General features: G+C 47.2%; 1 protein-coding gene across 2 annotated transcripts in view; it reads right to left on the reverse strand.

The window, feature by feature from the left end:
* Positions 1 to 17,871: 17,871 nt before the first annotated feature.
* Positions 17,872 to 23,133, reverse strand: part of LOC139263206 (EF-hand calcium-binding domain-containing protein 6) — a 166,099-nt gene continuing 160,837 nt past the window's right edge. For both annotated transcript variants that reach the window (XM_070878940.1, XM_070878950.1), the window contains exons 18-19: positions 21,785 to 21,941; positions 17,872 to 19,016 (exon numbers count right to left, since the gene is read on the reverse strand). In XM_070878940.1, the coding sequence (XP_070735041.1) occupies positions 18,777 to 19,016; positions 21,785 to 21,941 (397 nt within the window). In that variant the 3' untranslated portion in view covers positions 17,872 to 18,776. The remainder of the gene's footprint in view (positions 19,017 to 21,784; positions 21,942 to 23,133) is intronic.

The raw sequence follows: 23,133 nt of genomic DNA on the forward strand, positions 1-23,133 counted from the left end.
AATTTTAGAAATCATCTGACAGATAGACAGAAAGGAAAAGGAGGTGGGGTAGCGTTGCTGGTTAAAGAGGAAATTAATGTAATAGTAAGTAAGAACATTAGCTTGGATGATATGGAATCTGTATGGCTGGAGCTAAGGAATACCAAAGGGCAGAAAACGCTAGTGGGAATTGTGTACAGACCACCAAACAGTAGTAATGAGGATGGGGACAGCATCAAACAAGAAATTAGGGATGCGTGCAATAAAGGTACAGCAGTTATCATGGGCGACTTTAATCTACATATTGACTGGGCTAAACGAACTGGTAGCAATGCGGTGGAGGAGGATTTCCTGCAGTGTATTAGCGATGGTTTTCGAGACCAATATGTCAAGGAACCAACTAGAGAGCTGGCCATCCTAGACTGGGTAATGTGTAATGAGAAAGGACTAATTAACAATCTTGTTGTGCGAAGCCCCTTGGGGAAGAATGACCATAATATGGTAGAATTCTTTATTAAGATGGAGAGTGACACAGTTAATTCAGAGACTAGGATCCTGAACTTGGGGAAAGGTAACTTCGATGGTATAAGACGTGACTTGGCTAGAATAGATTGGCAAGTGATACTTAAAGGGTTGACGGTGGATAGGCAATGGTAAACATTTAAAAATCACATGGATGAACTTCAACAATTGTACATCCCTGTCTGGAGTAAAAATAAAATGGGGAAGGTGGGTCAACCGTGGCTAACAAGGGAAATTAAGGATAATGTTAAATCCAAGGAAGAGGCATATAAATTGGCCAGAAAAAGCAGCAAACCTGAGGACTGGGAGAATTTTATAATACAGCAGAGGAGGTCAAAGGGTTTAATTAGGAGGGGGAAAATAGAGTCTGAGAGGATGCTTGCTGGGAACATAAAAACTGACTGCAAAAGCTTCTATAGATATGTGAAGAGAAAAAGATTAGTGAAAACAAACGTAGGTCCCTTGCAGTCAGATTCAGGTGAAATTATAATGGGGAACAAAGAAATGGCAGAACAGTTAAACAAATACTTTGTGTCTTCCTTTGTGAAAACAGACACAGATAACCTTCCGGAAATACTAGGGGACCGAGGGTCTAGTGAGAAGGAGGAACTGAAGGATATCCTTATAAAGTGGGAAATTGTGATAGGGAAATTGATGGGATTGAAGGCCGATAAATCCCCGGGGCCTGATAGTCTGCATCCCAGAGTACTTAAGGAAGTGGCCATAGAAATAGTGGATGCATTGGTGATCATTTTCCAACAGTCTATCGACTGTGGATCAGTTCCTATGGACTGGAGGGTAGCTAATGTAACACCACTATTTAAAAAAGGGGAGGGAGAGAGAAAATGGGTAATTATAGATCGGTTAGCCTGACTTCAGTAGTGGAGAAAATGTTGGAATCAATTATTAAAGCTGAAATAGCAGCGCATTTGGAAAGCAGTGTCAGGATCGGTCCAAGTCAGCATGAATTTATGAAAGGGAAATCACGCTTGACAAATCTTCTGGAATTTTTTGAGGATGTAACTAGTAGAGTGGACAAGGGAGAACCAGTGGATGTGGTGTATTTGGACTTTCAAAAGGCTTTTGACAAGGTCCCACACAAGAGATTGGTGTGCAAAATTAAAGCACATGGTACTGACGTGGATAGAGAACTGTTGGCAGACAGGAAGCAGAGAGTCGGGATAAATGGGTCCTTTTCAGAATCGCGGACAGTGACTAATGGAGTACTGCAGGGCTCAGTGCTAGGATACCAGCTCTTTACAATATACATTAATGATTTAGATGAAGGAATTGAGTGTAATATCTCCAAGTTTGCAGACGGCACTAAACTGGGTGGCGGTGTGAGCTGTGAGGAGGACGCTAAAAAGCTGCAGAGTGACTTGGATAGGTTAGGTGAGTGGGCAAAAATGCATGGCAGATGCAGTATAATGTGGATAAATGTGAGGTTATCCACTTTGGGGGCAAAAACACGAAGGCAGAATATTATCTGGATGGCGGCAGATTAGGAAATGGAAGGTGCAACGAGACCTGGGTGTCATGGTTCATCAGTCATTGAAAGTTGGCATGCAGGTACAGCAGGCAGTGAAGAAGGCAAATGGGATGTTGGCCTTCATAGCTAGGGGATTTGAGTATAGGAGCAGGGAGGTCTTACTGCAGTTGTACAGGGCTTTGATGAGGCCTCACCTAGAATATTGTGTTCAGTTTTGTTCTCCTAATCTGAGGAAGGACGTTCTTGCTATTGAGGGAGTGCAGCGAAGGTTCACCAGACTGATTCCCGGGATGGCAGGACTGACATATGAGGAGAGACTGGATCAACTGGGCCTTTATACACTGGAGTTTAGAAGGATGAGACGGGATCTCAGAAACTTACAAGATTCTGACGGGACTGGACAGGTTAGATGCGGGAAGAATGTTCCCGATGATGGGGAAGTCCAGAACCAGGGGATACAGTCTTAGGATAAGGGGTAGGCCATTTAGACTGAGATGAGGAGAAACTTCTTCACTCAGAGAGTTGTTAATCTGTGGAATTCCCTACTGCAGAAAGTTGTTGTTGCCAGTTCATTAGATATATTCAAGAGGGAGTTAGATATGGAGAGAAAGCAGGAAAGGGGTACTGAGGGAATGATCAGCCATGATCTTATTGAATGGTGGTGCAGGCTCGAAGGGCCGAATGGCCTACTGCTGCACCTATTTTCTATGTTTCTATGGTTCGAACATGAGTAAGTGTCGCATCTATTGACTTTACACCACACAATGGTTTAAACTTTACTCACGTCGCTTCACTTAAGGTTCTGCAGATGCTTGTGTGGCTGTCCGGGTGTGCTTCCGCACAAGTGTGAGCACCCGCTCCTCCATCTCAGTAATGTCGCCGGGGACTGGTGGTCCCTCACTGTTCGCCTCTGCAGGAACCTCATCGTCGATAACTTCTTCTATAAAAGGTGACAGATCGACATGGCATAAGATCATTGCGTGATATCATTGCTGGGCAGAGACTGATACAACACATAACCGACAGATGTAATCATGATTATTATGATAATTATCATTTTTTACCTAAAGACGTGCACCGTGACCGCAGGCTTTGAGGAAAGACCTCACATCTGATAGTCATGAATGACTATCACAAATTAAATTATATAAATACCTAAGTATATGTAAATAAATGTAATACTTACTCTTGCGGATCCCACAAGGTCGTTCCATCATTTGCGGCATTGGTTGCCCTCACGCACCTTGTTGGTCGCCGACGAGACCACCTCTGCTATCTCTGTCAGAGAGATTTAACGCTAACGTCCATTTCAGATCACCCGTGGTAACGGCCATTTTCAAAAATGGAGACTAGGTGCTTTGAGAATGGGCGAGAAGCCAGTGATCTGAAAACCCTTTTTTACCGCCCATGCCGGAAATATTGCCCATCTCTCTGATCTTCTGCTGTAAAGTGTCGCCGTACTTAGTAACGGCATGGCAATTCATGCTCAATTCGTGTGATTCAGGAGGTCAAGGGTCATCATGACATGCGCAGAAAAGGAGAGAGAGAGAGAGAGGGAGCTGAGAGGGACTGAAAGCGTGTGTGGCTGTGGTGTGTGCATGTTTGGCTGTTATGGGAGACACGAGGGAGATTCACCAGCAGCAAAAAGCCTACTAAGCACCAAGAACATTGTTGGCACTGAGTTTTTGTCCAACAAATAATATATAACATGGAAGGGATGGAGGAGGCCCTGGAGCTAGAAGCCAGAAACACTGGTGGCAGAGGGCTCCCAGTGGTCCCGGAGCGCGGCACTGCACCCCAAGGTGCCACACCCTCATTGCCAATGACATGAGAGCCAGGAGCAACATCTTGCTTCTGGCTCGGAGCACGTTCCCACCTCGGGACCGTCCTCTCTCGTATCCATCCATGCAGCGGTTTTGGCCGTCATCCCCCCATCTCCACCCCCCACCACCAATGAAGCATCACCCGAGGACCTCCTCAGTCAGGGGGCATGGAGTCAGGATGGGAAGGGGAAGAGGTAGAGGTGGGGAGAAGTGGGAGGGAGGGAGGGAGGGTTGGTTTTTACAGAAATACTTATGATTTCATACAAATGTTCGGTTTAACTGTTTTTTATTTAACATAACCTTGTTGGGCATTGACTCAGATAGCTGCACAGTTACATGCTGGTGATTCCTTAACATCAAAGGGTATAATCACACTTAACTTGAATCAACTTAAACTTTAACTGTCACCAAGATGATGCCAACTATTGATGTATGACCTGCACACCCAACAGTGTGTCAGCCTTGTAAATAACACCAACGTTCTTTCAGGCAAAACGATAATTGATGAGCTCCCGACGTAAGGCTCTTGCAGCTATCATGCCACCACGGGCCCTTTCATGCGGTCTACCAGGGTGCAGGGGCATGGCTTCACCATCAGCCTGATTGTCTGGGCTGATGTCAGTATCCATCTCCTCATCCTCCTCTTCCTCTCTCTGCTGAGGTGGACTGTCAGACTCTTCTGGCAATTATTGTCCCCTCCTGATAGCCAAGTTGTGCAGCATGGAACACACCACCACGAATTGAGCTGCCTGCTCAGGTTGGCATCGGAGCTCGCCTCCTGAGTGGTCCAAACATCTAAGTGCTGCTTAAGCACTCCAATGGTTTTCTCCACGATATTGCAAGTGGCTCTGTGGCTCTCGTTGTGCCGCTTCTTGGCTTTGGTGTGGGTGTCATGCAGGGGGGTCATCAGCCAGGTGGCGAGGCCATATCCTTTGTCACCAAGCATCCAACATTGACCTTGTGGATGATTGTTAAACAAGTCAGATACAGCGCTCTCACGCAGGATGTGAGCATCATGGATGCTGCCCGGAAATTTCGCATTCACTGCCAGTATAATTTGCTGATGGTTGACAACAAGTTGTACATTCAGGGAGTGGAATCCCTTGTGGTTCCTGAAAACCTCTTCATCCTGAAAAGGTGCCTGCATTGCGATGTGCATACAGTCTATTGCTCTCTGCACCTTGGGGAAGTTTGCAATTCGGTAGAATCCTAAAGCCCTCTCAGTCTGAGCCTCCCTGGTCATAGGGAAGCTGATAAAGTCAATCCTGCGTGCATACAGGGCTTCCGTTACCTGTCTAATGCAGCAATGTGTGGCATGCTGAGACAGACCACAAATGTCGCCAGCTGAGGCCTGAAAAGAACCCGACACGTAGAACGACAGTGCCACAGTGACTTTGACCTCGACGGACAGTTGCATACTGATGGTGCTGGAAGGTGCAGATCTGCCCTTATGAGCTGGCATACCTCAGTGATAACCTCTTTGGGGAAGCGCAGTCTCCGAAGGCAGGTGGTGTCGGGCAAGTCGAGGTAAGACCGCTTGTCTCTGAACTTGTGGAGGGTGTAACGTCTGGTCCTCCTCATCAGTCTGGCATGTCTTACATTGGGCACATAATGCTGTGGAGCATATCTTCGGCCATCTCGAGTCTGCAGTATGTAATTGGTCATCAAGAGAGGGTGAGAAAGGACAGACTCCATTCCAATAGCTATCCGTTTTCCACCAATTTGTCACAAAGAATGAATGCCCCGACGAAGACACCTTTAAATTCCAATCGTCCACAGTACGATAAAGATGTTTGTTGAGATGTTCACTTCACCTCCAAAGACTTCCAGAGTACATCTGAAATTGCCCGAGGTTGAAGCAGAGGAGCCATTTAAATGATGCGACATGTGATTTAGAACATGGCGTCCATACCGCTGTGATTGGTTCAGAACAGTTCCACTTTTTCTGGGCGTTTTATTGGGCGAGCTATATTGTGGGCGAGATGTGTGCAAGGTGGTGAAAGTGACGCTGGCCAATCTCCTGGGCGTTAGTTTAGGCAAATGTGATCTTTACGACAAAATAAAGCGGGAAGTTGGTATTATTGAATCTCGCCGTTAATTACGTGCAGAAAGTAACACTGGCCGATATTATGGGCATTGATTTCGCCCATTCTGATGATTCCGCCCCAAAAAAGTGGGCGGGCGGTATTATATTTTCCTGGCATTACACACATTGGGGAAAGTAACGATCGGTGATAAGTGTCTGAAAAATGGGCATCAGTTTCATGGCTAAATGGGCGCTATCTGGGTGTTATACATCATCTTAGCGTTAAAATGGACGTTAAGTAGGCGTTATGCATGCAAAAAAGTGGAAAATCTAGCCCTATACTCCATCTGCCAAATTTTTGCCCACTCACTTAGCCTGTCTATGACCTCTTGCAGATTTTTTGTGTCCTCCTCACACATTGCTTTTCCTCCCATCTTTGTATCATCAGCAAACTTGGCTACGTTACACTCAGTCCCTTCTTCCAAGTCGTTAATATAGATTGTAAATAGTTGGGGTCCCAGCACTGATCCCTGCAGCACCCCACTAGTTACTGATTGCCAACACAAGAATGAACCATTTGTCCCAATTCTCTGTTTTCTGTTAGTTAGCCAATCCTCTATTCATGCTAATATATTACCCCCAACCCCGTGAACTTTTATCTTGTGCAGTAACCTTTTATGTGGCACCTTGTCAAATGCCATCTGGAAGTCCAAATACACCACATCCACTGGTTCCCCTTTATCCACCCTCTTTGTTACATCCTCAAAGAATTCCAGCAAATTTGTCAAACATGACTTCCCCTTCATAAATCCATGCTGACTCTGCCTGACCGAATTTTGCTTTTCCAAATGTCCTGCTACTGCTTCGTTAGTAATGGACTCCAACATTTTCCCAACCACAGATGTTAGGCTAACTGGTCTATAGTTCCTGCTTTTTGTTTGCCTCCTTTTTAAAATAGGACCTTTATATTTGCAGTTTTCCAATCTGCTGGGAATCTCCCCAGAATCCAGGGAATTTTGGTAAATTACAACCAATGCATCCACAATCACTGCTGCTACTTCTCTTAAGACCCTAGGATGCAAGCCATCAGATCCAGGAGATTTATCTGCCTTTAGTCGCATTATCTTACTGAGTACCACCTCCTTAGTGATTGTGAAGTTAAGTTCCTCCCCCCCCCATTAGCCTCTTGACTATCCACTGTATACAGCACTGTGTATTGCACAGTATATTACACTGCCAGATATTAGTGCTGGATATTACAGTAAATGTTTTCGTGATGGATATTATGGTATGGGATTTTACAGTGCTATATATTACAGCACGGGATATTACAATGGGGAATATTACAGTGCTAGATATTAGTGCTGGATTTTACAATGCTGGATATTAGTGCTGGATATTACAGTACTGGATAAAGCAGTGTTGGATATTAGTGTTGGATATTACAGTGCTGGATGTTTCATTGCCAGATATTACCATGCCAAATAGCACATTGCTGGATATTACAGTGTGGTATATTATGGCGCTGGATATTACAGTGTTGGATAGCCCTGTGCCGGATATTACAGTGCTGGGTATTACATTGCTGGATATTGCAGTGTGGAATATTATACTGCCGCATGTTATGGAGCTGGCTATTAGAGTGTCGGATAATTACAGTTGATATTACAGAGCGGTATATGACAGTGTGGGATATTACAATGCTCCATATTTCAATGCCGGATTTCAGTGCTGTAAATTACAGTGCAGGAAATTAGTGCTGGATTTTACAGTGCTGGATATTACAGTGCCGCATATTATAGTGGATATTATAGAGCGGTACATGACAGTGTGGGATATTATGGTGTTCCATTTTTCAATGCTGGGTATTACAGTGCTGGAAATTACAGTGTAGGAAATTACAATGCTGGATTTTACAGTGCTGGATATTACAGCGCCACGTATTACAGTGGCTATTACAGTGCGCGATATGACTGTGTGGGATATTACAATGCTCCATATTTCAATGCCGGGTACTACAGTGCTGGAAATTACAGTGCTGGAAATTACAGTGCTAGATAAAGCAGTGTTAGATATTACAGTTGGATATTACAGTGCTGGATATTAAACTGGGATATTATAGAATTCCTAGTGACAATAACCCGGGTCCTGGGAAGTGGATGTCGCTGGCAAGGCCAGCATTTATTGCCCGTCCCTAATTGCCCTTGAGAAGGTAGTGGTGAGCTGCCTTCTTGAACCGCTGCAGTCTGTGTGGTGAAGGTACTCCCACAGTGTTGTTAGGGAGGGAGTTCCAGGAATTTGACCCAGCGGCACTGAAGAAACGGCGATATATTTCCAAGTCAGGATGGTGTTGGGGCCAGTTCGTTAGATATATTCAAAAGGGAGTTAGATATGTCCCTCTCGGCTAAAGGAATCAAAGGGTATGGAGGGAAAGCAGGAATGGGGTACTGAAATGCATGATCAGCCATGACCATATTGAATGGTGGTGCAGGCTCGAAGAGCCGAATGGCCTACTCATGCACCTATTTTCTATGTTTCTATGTTTCTTTGTGTGTAACTTGGAGGGGACCTTGCAGGTGTTACTGTTCCCATGTGCCAGCCACAGTGCACTGGTGGTGGAGGGAGTGAATGTTTAAGGTGGTGGATGAGGTGCAGATCAAGTGAACTGCTTTTTCCTGGATGGTGTCGAGCTTGTTGAGTGTTGTTGGAGCTGCACTCATCCAGGCAAGTGGAGAGTATTTCATCACACTCCTGACTTGTGCCTTGTAGATGGTGGAACGGCTTTGGGGAGTCAGGTGGGGAGACACTCGCTGCAGAATACCCAGGGCCAGAAATTCAGTACTGCAGGAAAGCTAATGCTCCCCCCACTATTTTGGGACCATTAGCACCAAAATTTTTTCGTGGCTGGGCCACCCCATATTCAGCTCCAAAAGTGAAAAAATGGATTCCAGCGCTAATGAGGCCTTCCAAAGTGGATTTTTCAGTGGTGTGGCTGTCTTAATTTGAGCGTTATGACCACTGAGAAAGTCAGCATGCAGGTAAGGGTTTTTAATGAGCCAGCTGCTCCCTGGCCTTTTTAAAGGCCTGGGTTTGCAGCAAGGCCCTGAGGGACGAGGGAGGTTGGAGGGAGGTTGGAAGGATGGCTGGTGTAAGAGGTGCAAGTGGCCCAAAATTGGTGAAGTCCCCCACCCACCCAAGTGCCGCCCAAAGGACCATCGATGGCCTCCGAGGTACCTGGCAGTACTCTGGGCGGGATATTCATCAACAATGTCCCTCAAAGGTCGGTGGGCAGCAAATGAGGGACTTACGCCGCAAATCCGGGCAGCCACTGGCGGGAGCTCCCAATCTTGGTGACAGAGGCGCTTGCCGCCCATGTGCCGCCGAGGATGGAGTCGGGTCCACGGAGGGTCGAACAGCTGAAAATAAAAATCATCAGGGAAAAATTAAAAAAAACAATCCGAAGACCTCCAGGGGATCCCATCCAGGTAAGTTGCTGCAGAAAAGAAAATGTTCACTAACCTTTTTTTCAGGATCTTCAGACTTACCGTGGAGGACAGATCAGCCTCTAGTCATGAATATGGGAGCTCGGCGGGCGGGAGGTCAGTTGTGTCACTCGGCCGCCCGCTGACGTCGGCGGACAGTTTCCGGCAGTTCTCCCCTCCCGCCCACCTCGAAAGTGGCACTGGGCGGATCTTGCAGAGGAATGTCAGCGGCAGTGGGCGGTAAGTTGATCAATTTTGGGCCCGTGGAGAGCCAACAGGTTCACTGACATGGAGCTGGAGACACTGATGGACGGTGTGGAGGACAGAAGAAGAATACTATTTCCTGATGTGGGGTACCTGGCAAACCGCCAGTACATAATGCATGGAGGGAGATTGCAGGGGAGGTGTCAGGCACCTCCATATTTGTGAGGGCACACCCTCCCAGCAGGGTGCTGGCCAGTCTGCACCCAGCCCTTCCAGGCCCAGAGGTTTTCCAGGAGGCAGCTGTAGGTCCCAGACAACAACCACAGCAGCCTTCCCGGACTCATGATGCAGCCACAGGGATGACAGTTAGGCGTAGTGTTAGGGTAGTCATGTGTAACAGGTGTTATAGTGAGATGCAAAGGGGTAAAAATTGATTACAGTATTATTATATTCTTTATGTTCTGATTTTGCAGTGATTTGGATAATTTAATAAATCTTTATTTTTGGCTCATATATCTGGTCAGGTGCATCATTTGGGAGTGGGCAATTCTGCGTTAAGGCACTCATTGCGATGGTCATGGAAAGTGGGACCTAAAGGGTCATGTGTGGATGGGATTATCTGAAGCGAGCAGCTATGAGACGCAGCTGCAGCTCCCTTCCAGGGTTGCGATGGGTCGACGCCTCCTAGCTCTGAGGCGATGGGGATCATCCTCCTCCTCCACCTCCTCCTCCTCAGGTGGTACTGCTGGCTCGACCTCCAGTGGCTGTCCCCTCATGATGGCCAGGTTGTGCAGCATGCAGCAGACCACGAGGCTTATGGAGACCCTTTGAGGAGAGTACTGCAAGGTGCCACCAGAGCAGTCCAGGCACCAGAACTGTCATGTATTCAACTGTCATTGTATAAACTGACCTAAGTTGTACACCGTGAGAACATTGACCACTAGGTGGTGAACTTGTGGGAGACACTCCTAACCTGGACTTTCAGGTATAAAAGGGGAAGCTCCACCCATCTTCTCCATTTCAGTGCTGGCAAATAAAGGTTACTGGTCACAGACTGACCTTCTCTCTAGTATGGGCCTCGTATGCATTTGTACTGTATAGTAAGGACAGATCATTGGTGACGAGAAACTGGGATTTAAACCACGCGAGCATGGCCACTAGCAGCACAGACGAGAGGTACTGTGTTGGTGATGATTGGGACGATTTTATTGAGAGACTATAGCAAAGTTTTATCACTAAGGAATGGCTGGGACAGGATTCGGCCGACAAACGCAGGGCTCATCTCCTGACGGTTTGTGGATCCAGGACGTACTCCCTGATGAAGGACCTTCTAGCGTCAGAGAAGCCGGCGGACAAGACTTTTGAAGAGCTCAGTAAGTTGATCGGGGAACACTTTAAACCGGCGAGCAGCATGCACATGGCGAGACACCAGTTTTACATGCACCGGCAGCGAGAAGGGCAAAGCGTTCCAGACTTCGTGGCAGACCTCCGGCGACTGGTGAGCCTATGTAAGTTCCCAGATGCATGCAGAGCGGAGATGCTGCGAGACTTTTTTATTGAGGGCATAGGGCACGCTGGGGTTTTCAGGAAACTGATTGAGACCAAAGACTTGACCCTGGAAACGGCGGCTTGATGGCCCAGACACTTATCTCAGGGGAGGAAGAGACCAGAGTGATGTTTGACAAAAATCTTGGTTTAAATGCAGCAAATGGACAGGAAGTCAACATTGTTAACGTGGCACACAGTTCTCCAGGCAGACAGGGGCAATGGGATATGCTCGAGCATGTAGTCGAACCCAAAGGGGGAATTCAACAGAGACAATGGCTAGCTGAACGGCGATTCATGCCATCGCAAGGGACAATGTGGCCAGTAATGGGGCCATCAACACCTGTCAATGGTACGTTTAAGGACAGTTACAGAGACAGTCAGAGATGATCGACTGGTAATGGACCCTTTGTTTCCAACAACGGCTCATGTTGGAGGTGTGGTGGCAAACACACAGCCAGAGCTTGCAGGTATCAGCAATATACCTGCAGAAATTGCAACGTCAGCGGTCACTTGGCGCGTATGTGCAGGAAGACTGCAGCCGGGTTGATGTACGAGGAGAATGGGCCCGATGTAAGCCCTACGAGGCCAAATGGACATTGGGGGAAATCGCTGGAAGCTGAAGTTCAGTGAGTTCATGTGGAGCACATATACAGTTCATACACCAGGACGCCACTGATAATGATGAAAGTGCTCCTCAATGGCATCCCAGTATCAATGGAGCTAGACACGGGGGCCAGCCAGTCCCTGATGAGCATCAAACAGTTCGACAAGTTGTGGGCGTCCAAGGCCAGGAGGCCAAAATTATTGCCAATTGATGCACAACTACGGACATATACAAAGGAGATCATTCCGGTGCTAGGCAGTGCCACGGTAGTCGTGACCCACAAAGACTCGGAGAACAGGTTGCCACTCTGGATTGTCCCGGGGGACGGTCCTGCACTGCTGGGGAGAAGTTGGCTTGCTGTCATGAACTGGAAATGGGGCGATGTCAATGCAATTTCTTCTGTGGAGCGAATATCACGCTCACAGGTCCTGGACGAATTTGACTCACTATTTTAACCCGGCATTAGCACTTTCATGGGGACCAAGGTAGTGATTCACATAAACCCGGATGCCAGGCCAGTACACCACAAGGCCAGAGCGGTGCCGTATGTGATGCGGGAAAAGATAGAAGGCAAATTGGACCGCATCATCTCGTCAGTCGAATTCAGTGACTGGGCGAGCGCAATTGTGCCGGTGCTCAAGGTGGATGGGTCGGTCAGGATATTTGGTGGTTACAAGGCCACCATCAATCGGGTGTCACTCCAAGACCAGTATTAGCTACCGAGAGCGGAGGACCTCTTTGCGACGCTATCCGGTGGCAAATGTTTTTCAAAATTGGACGTGACCTCAGCTTACATGACCCAGGAGCTGGCGAGTGAGTCAAAGAAGCTGACCACCATCACGACACACAAGGGGTTGTTTGAGTACAACAGATGTCCATTCGGGATTCGCTCGGCTGCTGCGATCTTTCAATGAAACATGGAAAATCTCCTCAAGTCGATTCCAAGGACGATGGTTTTTCAAGACGACATCCTCATCACGGGTTGCGATACTGAAGAACACCTCCGCAATCTGGAGGAGGTGCTACGCAGACGGGACCGGGTAGGGCTGCGACTGAAAATGGCAAAGTGCGTCTTCCTAGCTCAAGAGGTAGAATTCCTGGGGATGAGGGTAGCAGCAGACGGGATCAGACCTACTGCGTCCAAAACGGAAGCGATCCAGAGAGCACCCAGACCCCGTAACACGACGTTCCTGGGGCTCCTGAACTATTTTGGAAACTTTCGTCCCAAACTGAGCACGCTGTTAGAGCCGCTACATATGCTCCTATGCATAGGTCGCGAATGGGTCTGGGGGACAGCCAGGAAAGGGCTTTTGATAGAGCATGCAATTTGTTATGCTCCAACAATCTGTTAATGCTATATGTAAGAAACTTGTTTTAACGTGCGATGCGTGTATGTTGCAGCATGTTAATGCCAAGGGTCAGTTACAGCTGGTAGCTTATGCCTCCAGAAGTCTGTCCCAGGCAGAAAGGGGCTACGGGATGGTAGAAAAGGAAGCGCTTGCATGTGTATATGCAGTTTAAAAAAATGCACCAGTACCTGTTTGGCAGGAAATTTGAGCTGGAGACAGATCACAAACTCCTAACGTCCCTTTTGGCCAACAACAAGCATAAATGCAAATGCAGCAGCCCGTATACAGAGGTGGGCACTCATGTTAGCCGCCTATGACTTTACAATTCGGCACAGACCGGGCACTGAAAACTGCGCCGATGCACTCAGCAGGCTCCCAGTAGCCACCACCGAGGGGGCAACCGAGCATGCTGCTGAGATAGATGGTCATGGCTGTTGAAGCTTTCGAAAGCGAAGGCTCACCCGTGACAGCCCGTCAGATCAAAGTCTGGATAGAGACCCGCTACTGTCTTTAGTCAAGAAATGTGTCCTGAATGGGGACTGGGCAGCCACGTACAGAGCATGCCATGAGAAATTTAAACCATTTCATAGGCGCAAGGATGAATTCTCGATTCACGCCGATTGCCTACTATGGGGAAACCGAATAGTCATGCCTCAGATGGGCAGAGAGGCATTCATCCGAGAACGCCACAATGAGCACCCGGGCATTGTCATGATGAAGGCAATTGCCAGGTCACACGTTTGGTGGCCAGGGATAGATGCAGACCTGGAACTTTGTACTTGCAGGTGCAACACATGTGCCCAGCTGGGCAATGCGCCCAGGGAAGCCCCCTTAGCCCCTGGTCCTGGCCCGCCAAGCCATGGTCACGCATCCATGTGGGCAATGCAGGTCCTTTCATGGGAAAAATGTTTTTGGTTGTAGTAGATGCCTACTCCAAATGGATCAAGTGTGACATTCTCAATTCAAGCACATCCTCTACCACGGTAGAAAGTCTACAGGCAATGTTCTCCGCCCATGGTCTACCGGACGTCTTGGTCGGCGACAATGGCCCATGCTTTACAAGCACTGAATTCCAGGACTTCATGGCAGGAAATGGTATCAACCATATTAGAACGGCACTGTTCAAGCCGGCCTCAAACGGCCAGGCGGAACGAGCAGTGCAGATAATCAAACAGGGGATGCTCAGAATCCAAGGGGGTTCCCTACAAAGCCGCTTATCATGCCTCCTGTTGGCCAATAGATTCTGACCACACTCACTCACAGGGGTTCCACCCACAGAGCTGCTAATGAAAAGGATGCTCAAAACCAGGTTATCCCTTATACACCCCACCATGAAAGAAATTGTTGAGAACAGGCGCCAGTCACAATGTGACTACCATGACGGGAATGCGAGGGCGCGATGTATTGACGTCAATGACCCTGTCTTTGTCCTCAACTATGCTGAAGGGCCCAAATGGCTCGCAGGCACTGTGATTGCCAAAGAGGGGAATAGGATTATGGTAGTTAAACTTACCAATGGACAAATCTGCTGCAAACACGTGGATCAAACAAAAAGGAGGTTCAGCAACCCCATAGAAGAAGCAGAGGAAGAACACGATGTAGAGTTCACTCCACCACACGTGACCGAACACCGGAACCAAGTGGAGGAGAGCCCAGTCACTGTTGGCAGTCCGGACAGGCCTGAGGCACCGCAAACAGCAGGCACTCAGGCCAGCGCCCAACAACCAGAGCCCCAACTCAGGCGCTCTACAAGGGAGCGTAAACCACCAGAGAGACTTAACCTGTGATCCCAATAAGACTTGCGGGGGGGTGATATCATGTATTTAACTGTCATTGTAATCCATGTATAAACTGACCTAAGTTGTACACCGTGAGAACACTGACCACTAGGTGGTGAACTTGTGGGAGACACTCCTAACCTGGAATTTCAGGTATAAAAGAGGAAGCTCCACCCATCTTCTCCACTTCAGTGCTAGCGAATAAAGGTTACTGGTCACAGAGTGACCTTCTCTCTAGTATGGGCCTCGTGTGCATTTGTATTGTATAGTAAGGACATATCAAGAACATTTGCTTAAGGGTGCCTATGCACCGCTCGATGATGCACCTGGTGGCACAATGAGCAGCATTGTATGGATGCTCTGGTGCCGTCCTGGCGTTCCGCAGTGGAATGAGCAGCCAAGTGGACAGGGGATATCCCTTGTCCCCAAGCAACCAACCGCAATCCTAATTCCGGCCAGTGAAGACGGCGGGCACACTGGTAAGGCGCAGAACGAACGAATCGTGGCTGCTGCTTCCCTTGCCCGCTGCCTCTCTGCAGGGTGCTGAGGGCGACGGCTTCTCCTGCATGCTGCACTGTTTCTGAGCAGGTGTACCAGGTGTTACCCTCCCAACATTCCTCCCATCCTCAGGGTGAACCCTGCCAAGCCGGTTTCTGCAGCCCACGGGCCTCCGTTAAAGAGTCAGACCTGAAAGTTGTACAAAAGTCTGTGAAAACCTCCGAACAGCACTCAGCAGATTTAATGGGGCCAAAGCAATTATGAAAACTATTTAAAAAGTAAAAGACTGCAAATGCTGGAATCTGACATAAAACACTAATATATAATAAAACTATTTACCTACCAAACGGACCTGATTGCGGCAAAACTCCAGCGGTGTTGTTTTTGTGCACCGACTGGAAAACCTCGCAGGGCCACTGCCTGAGGAAATCCTTGGTTTTTGCTGCTGAATATCGCGGGCATGGCCGTTTTCCAGTGGTCCGCCTGCTGATGACCTCACTGCGCCACTAACTCCTTTAGCGCGGCTTCACCCCGCTGATTCTGGCGGAAGTGCGCACTGCTCAAATCCCCCCCCCACCCCCCCCCCCCCGAGCTGAATATGGCTCGGGGAGGGAAAAACATGGGACCATGGCGGCGGATCGATTTTTTTCAATTGGCCACACAAACCCCGCTGTAGTCGTCCCTTCAGGGATGGTGAATTTCAGCCCCCCAGTCTCTGATCTGCTCTTGTAGCCACAGTATTTATGTGGCTGGTCCAGTTAAATTCCTGTTCAATGATGACCCCCAGGATGTTGATGGTGGGGAATTTGGCGATGGTAATGCCGTTGAATGTCAAGGGGCAGTGGTTAGACTTTCTCTTGCTGGTGATAGTCATTGCCTGGCACTTGTGTGACAAGAATGTTACTTGCCACTTATCAGCCCAAGCTTGAAGGCTGTCCAGGTCCTGCTGCATGTGGGCATAGACTGTTTCATTATCTGTGGCATTGCGAATGGAACTGAAGACTGTGCAATCATCAGTGAACATTCCCACTTCTGACCTTATGATGGAGGGCAGATCATTAATGAAACAGCGGAAGATGGTTGGGCCTAGAACATTGTCCTGAGCTACTCCTGCAGTGATGTCCTGGGGCTGAGATGATTGATCTCCAACCACCACACCCATCTTCCTTTGCGCTCAGTATGACTCCAGCCAGTGGAGGGTTTTCCCCCTGATTCCCATTGACTTCAAATTTTACTAGGGCTCCTTGATGCCACACACGGTCAAATGCTGCCTTGATGTCAAGGGCAGTCACTCTCACCTCACCTCTGGAATTCAACTCTTTTTTTTGTCCATGTTTGGACCAAGGCTGTAATGAAGTCTGGAGCCGAGTGGTCCTGGTGGGCCATGTAGTGCTGCCATTTAGGAGGGGCTCTTCCCTGAATTGAAGGGAAGAGCCCAAGCTGCATACTCTGCAGCAAAAAAAGGGTCCTACTTGGACCATCAACAGCCCGGCACACAGCTGACCAATCACGGCACAGACCCCATTGGTCCAAAGCGCCAATGGGGTGTGTTATATACGCAGACTATAGATATACTCTGTGTAGTCACTATATAGTTGCATAAGATGGAGACTTGTTACCTGATGTACTATCAATAAGGTTTACACTGTGTATATACATGCTGGCACCACTAGAGGGTGCAACTGGTGGAGACCAGGGTTTCCTGCCCCTGTGGCAGAGGCTGTCCACCAGAGGGCACTGCGGTGGGAGACCTGAGCGTCACCTGCATAGGTGTGCAGGGCCCAGTATAAAAGGAGTTACGAATAAAGGACCGAGATTACTACAGTTTGAGTACAACGCATTGCCTCGTGGAGTCATTCATAAATGCATTACAGACATAACTGGGTGCACAAAAAAAAATCAGCAGTTTTAACAGCTGCACTCCTCCCCTTTCATTTTCACCAGGCGCAGGGTCCGGGGCACTAACAGGACGCTGCACACGGTGATGACGTCAGCATCGCTGGCGCAACGGACCGGGCCACTACGGGTTAACGGCGCCACCACATTCCGCCGAATTTAGCGGGAGTCGATAGCGTTGCCGCGCCCAGTCGCAAAATGATTCGAAAATGACCAAAATTTCTCCCCCGTTAACCACATTGCTCTGGGTCTGGAGTCACATATAGGACAGACCCAGTAAGGACAGCAAATTTCCTTCCCTAAAGGACATTAGTAAACCAGACGGAGTTTTACGACAATGGTTACCATTACTGATTCTCGCTATTGATTCAAGATTTATTTCATTAACTGAAATTAAATTCCGCAGCTAGCATCGTGGGATTTGGACTCACATCTCCGAATCATTAGTCAAGGCCTCTAGATTACTAGTTCAGAAACATAACCACTATTTGTCACTGAGAATTCTTGATGAACAGGACCCGAGGATATTGTCACTGGGAATTCCGGATGAACAGGACCCGGGGATATTGTCACTGGGAATTCCGGATGAACAGGACCCGGGGATATTGTCACTGGGAATTCTGGATGAACAGAACCTGAAATTCATGTTCTGATGAAAGAAAAACACAAAAAATAAGCTATAAATGTTTCTTTATTTGAATTCTAAAATATTGCAGATCAAACTAACAAAGATATTGAAAAGCAACTCATAACAGTAACATATATCTAAGGATGTTCAGACACTCATGACTCGCGTAAATGAGTGCTTCTTGCTATCAGTTTGGAACAGAAGGTCAATTTATACTGGGCAGAGTTCTAGGCCTTCATCCTACATTAAAATGCAAATTTCAAATCGATCTGTTACTGTAACTCTCACTGTTCTGGTTTTGGAAACCCACTTGCTTGTTATAATACACTTCCTCTATAACGTTAAACCTGCATATTATGATGGATATGCGGTGCCTGTGGGACCGTTAACTTTCTTCATTAGGGAAAAACAGAGGCAATGTTTGTAAAAATTGCACCTGTGATTTGACGAAATCTCAACCAACGTCGCTGAAACAGATTATCTGGTTATTGCTGTTTGTGGGAGCTTGAAGTGTGCAAATTCACTGCGCTTTTCCTACATTACAACAGTGACTACAATTCTAAATATTCCATTGGCTGTGACGCACTTTGGGAAGTCCTGAAGTCGTGAAAGGTGCTGTATAAATGCAAGTTCTTTCTATCTCTTTATCACCTTTGTCACTGAGGCTAGTGACCTGAGCATTGTCTTTCCCAGATCAATGTCTCGCCCCAAAGCAAAATGAGTTAAAGTTGTGTTTGAAAAGCAGAAAGAACTGGGGCATCTTCGGAAAGGTTGAGCTATTGATCATTTTAAGATTTTGAGCAGCTGTGAAAGTGAAATCACTGGTACTCCAGAGACTGACAACAACGGGCACCAGAAACACAGGCCACTCTGGAGGTGTCTTCAGTCTATGCTGTGTGGGGTGGATTTTGTTGTTCCTGTCATCTCTCAGCTGAAGTATCCCCATTTACTCATTGCTGTACCACATGACTTCTCTCCTTTTTGTAGGTCTCTTCCAGGAACTTTTTGTAGTCGATTTTGCCTTCCATGTTTTCATCAAATTTTGACATGATATGGTAGACTTCATCCTCATTCAGGAGCAGATCACAGAGCTTGAGTACTGCTCGAAACTCCGGCAAGGATAAGTAACCGCTGCTGGTGCTGTCTAACTTCTTAAAGGCTCTGCGTAAAGGTTTCCATTCACCTTGCAGCTATAGAGTACAAGGAAAGACAAGAGTTTAATTTTTGTTAACACCTTGGAAGCCTATGGTGTTGTTAGTAGTTTCTGACAGACATGACCACACCCCTGATAGAGGGGGTCCCAAATCTCTAAGGCCTCTCTGCCTTCCACTAATTTGAATGCAAGACTCACAGACCTAGACAGTTGTTACACTGTACATGTTGAGGCTGATTCTGCTGTAGGGGCCACACAAGTTTCGGGTTTAGGCATGCGTTGCTCTCTTGACAGATCTAACGAATTCTCTTGACAGATCTAACGAATCCGAAGAAAATGGGCCTCCGCGTACATACGGAACCCCATAAGTATGAATGGTAATTCCCTTCTTTGATTGGTTGGGCCAGCCCACGTGATCCCAGGGGCCCTGGGATAAGTGGGCCTCTACACAGGCCTAGGTGTCGAGGCCCAGGACTGCAAGTAGCCAAACTTCCCGGACTATCAGGTAAATTTGTAGATTTTTTGTCGGCTGGAGGCATCCGCCCACAGGAAGCCTCCAACCGCAAATTCAGCCCCGTTATTTCATCATTTAGCTTTAAAACGATCTGGAATTAATTGAATGTTTCAGCAGACTGCCTTTCCCCTGTTTCTCTGCAATGATCACTTGCACCAAACCGTCACTGACAATCTATGATTCCACTTCATCTCCTAATCCGATAGAATTCATACTACACTCTTTGAGAGCTCACAATGCTTCCCCAGAGGTTCTTATATCTCAATGTTTAGTGTCTTCAGTAATCTCTACTGTCACCTCCTGCGTTTTCCCCCAAACCACTTCCCATGGAACCCCAAAGTGGCAGTGTCAATGCAACCCTACCAGCGAGGTAGTTTTGTTCCCATCGCCCTACACACCAGCTCCACTTTGCACTATCTGACCAACCACACCTCTCCAACATGTTACAACCGCTGACAACATTGATATGGTGTAACTACCTACATACACTCTGTTCAGAAACCATGCACTGCTAACTGACTATTGGCATATTTCCCATCATTGCAGCTACCACGGTCTACACTACATTTATCCCATGATCAATGGAAGCTCTCCATTCGGGTACCATGGACAACTGAGAACCCTGAAGATGGAAATTTGCCCCATTCAGTTTCACAACCATTATTTGTATTTCAGGAGCGCATGAAATACATATGTCCTACTCTTATTGAAATGGTGCTGCAACTTACTCTTGAGTTCTCCTGGAGCAGGGTTTGTGTTCTGAACCCTGTTTACATTTAACATTAGCTGTAAGGATTTGTAAAGGTGACCCAACGGGAAGGCGTATTCATAAAAAGGTGTCATTTAGGGGCAGAAAACCAGTTTCTACTGTTTTTACCACCACGGTGGTTGAGGTGGACTCTAGAGCGAAATTCTGCTTTTGGCAGTTTTTTTCAGGCGGACCAGAAGTCACTCATAATGGGGGTGGAAGTGGGGTGGTGAGTACACTTCAGGGGCAGAATTTAGGAGGGGGGGGGGATGGGGGAAGGCGCCGCGTCGCCAGGGCTCGCCCCTTCATTAAAGGGGCGAGCCTGCGCGATTTCTAAACTTTGGTCCACAGGGAGGGTTTTGGCCGGGCCAGCAGCCTGGCACCCAAGAGGGAGTGCTAGGCTGCCTGTTGGTAACTCGCCCGAACCCGGGAGCATAATTATCGGCCCGACATGGCAGTCAGCCGACAAAAAAAAATAAAATGGCGACAGCAGCTGTGCTTCCTCCCCTTTAATGGGAGCCGCACCGCCATTGCAGAAGGCCACATTCTCGTCGCTGCACCATCGGGAAAAAGCAGGTATTGGCACCGCCCGGCTTGAGGAAGATTTTCACAGTGGAATTTTGCTGTCGGGGCGGGGGGGCGGGGAAGACATCAGCAGTGCGCACTGTGATGGCACACTTAGCACGGATTGGCAACAGCGGAGCGGTGGGGGCAGGGAGCGAAATTTTGATTATGGTGGCCATTACACGAAAAGTTGGCGGCCATTGCACTCCGCAGCATGGCCGCCGATTTCCGGTGTTAAGAGGCCTTAAGGAAAGGGGCAATTTCGGCCCCTTAATTTCTGCTGCCTTCCACCCTATCACAGGCCTTCCCTTTTGTTCTTTCCTCCCTTCCCCCTTTCCCTGCCTCTGCACTTGCTTAAAACCTATAATATAGCTCACCTTTTCTGATGAAACGTTAACTCTGTTTCTCTCTCCACAGATGCTGCCTGACCTGCTGAATATTTTCAGCATTTTCAGTTTTTATTTCACAAAAAAATGTTTGGTAAACTTTTTTTTCTAGACACAAGGAAATCTAAATAGTATTCTTTATCACATTGCTGTTTGTGGGACCTTGCTGTGTATAAATTGGCTGCTGGGTTTCCTACATTACAACAGCAACCACACTTCAAAAAGTATTTCATTGGCTGTAAAGCGTTTTAGGATGTCCAGTGGTCGTGAAAGACGCTATATAAAGGTAAGTCTTTCTTTTTTTTATTGGAAGGCATCATTATCTTGCCACATCGGGCTCCTCTTTCACTTCCCTTCTTCGAAACAATGAAGTTTTCCAGCCTTTTATTTTTACGAAGTCAGGCTCATTTTAAGCAAGTACCAAACCACCTCCACTTTTTTTGGGTCAGTCCCCTTTAATATCTCCATGGAAAGGTAGATTTTGCTATGAAGTTAGAAAGGACATAAATTCCAACCTATCTGACCCACAGGAGATCCAACTGTCTCAAGTATATATTATCGTGACCGACCGCTCTGCAGCTTGTGTAGATTACCTTTCGCCGGAGCCTTGCTGTGACGGTGTCCAGCCCAGTGCTGTGACGTTCAGTAAAATGAGTGTTAGGATGCTGCAGCACCGCTACCATGTTGCTTCCCTCTCTCCACTGGTGCCTGCGCATTGCAAATGGTTTCAAGAAGTCTAGGTAGGAAACCCTGCCGACCAAGTGAAGAAGAGAATCAGCAGTCGATAGATAGTTTACATTTACAGGAAAGTTATTCTCTCAATTTTAAAACTCCAAATAAATTAATGTATCTCCTTTAGTTGATTTCAAAACGTTGAAAGTAACAATGAAGGTACGTGTGGATTTATAGCGCACTGTCCTTCAGCACCATTCTCTATTTTATTGCTGGCACACTCGACTCTACAGATTCTTATTTTTCTTTGCATCTAGTAACAGTCGTCCCCAAAGATTAGAGATTTGAATTCAATCACGTCGGCCAGCGATAGTACGTGACAGTACCGAGGTGAGCAACATAGGGATTTGGTAAATTGTACAAGGTGGTGATTAAAGTATTTTTCAAAAATTTGCTCTTGGGATGTAGACAAATCAGCATTAATTGCCCATCCCTAGTTACCCTGAGGGTATTACGAGTCAAGCACACAGTGTGGGACTGGAGACGCATGTTGGGCCAGACTAGGTAAAGGTTCCCTGACCTGAAGGACATTTGTGAACCAATCTAATAACAATGCCACTTCCATGGTCATACTAGCCCTCAAATGACCAGATGTATTGAATTCAATTTCCCAATTTCCATGGTGATTGCTGTGGCTCAGTGGGTAGCACACTCGCCTCTGAGTCAGAAGGTTGTGGGTTCATATCCCACTCCAGGGACTTGAGCACATAAATCTAGGCTAGCAGTACTGAGGGAGTGCTGCACTGTTGGAGGTGCTGTCTTTCGGATGACATGTTAAACTATTTGAAAAAGAGCAGTGGAGTTATCCCTGGTGCCCTGGAAAATATTTATCCCTCAACCAACATTTAAAAAAAACAGATTATCTGGTCATTATCACATTGCTGTTTGTGGGAGCTTACTGTGTGCAAATTGGCTGCCACGTTACAACAGTGACTGCACTCCAAAAAGAACTTCATTGGCTGTAAAGCTCTTTGAGACCTCTGGTGTAAATCCTTCTTATTTTCTTTATACACAATTACACTACCCAATCCTCTCGAAGAAAAATTAATTTAAAAAGAATTGATGGGTTCGATTTAGAGACCTGTTCTTACTGCAAATTAGGTAAGATAGTGTCATAAACTAACCAAACCACTTAAATACCAGCTATAATACCTAGTTTGTATTGATGTTAAGCGGTTTCAGCTTCCACATAAGTGACAGGCAGAAAAAG

The sequence above is a fragment of the Pristiophorus japonicus genome, chromosome 1 (assembly GCF_044704955.1).
Source record: "Pristiophorus japonicus isolate sPriJap1 chromosome 1, sPriJap1.hap1, whole genome shotgun sequence".
Taxonomy (NCBI): Eukaryota; Metazoa; Chordata; class Chondrichthyes; family Pristiophoridae; genus Pristiophorus; species Pristiophorus japonicus.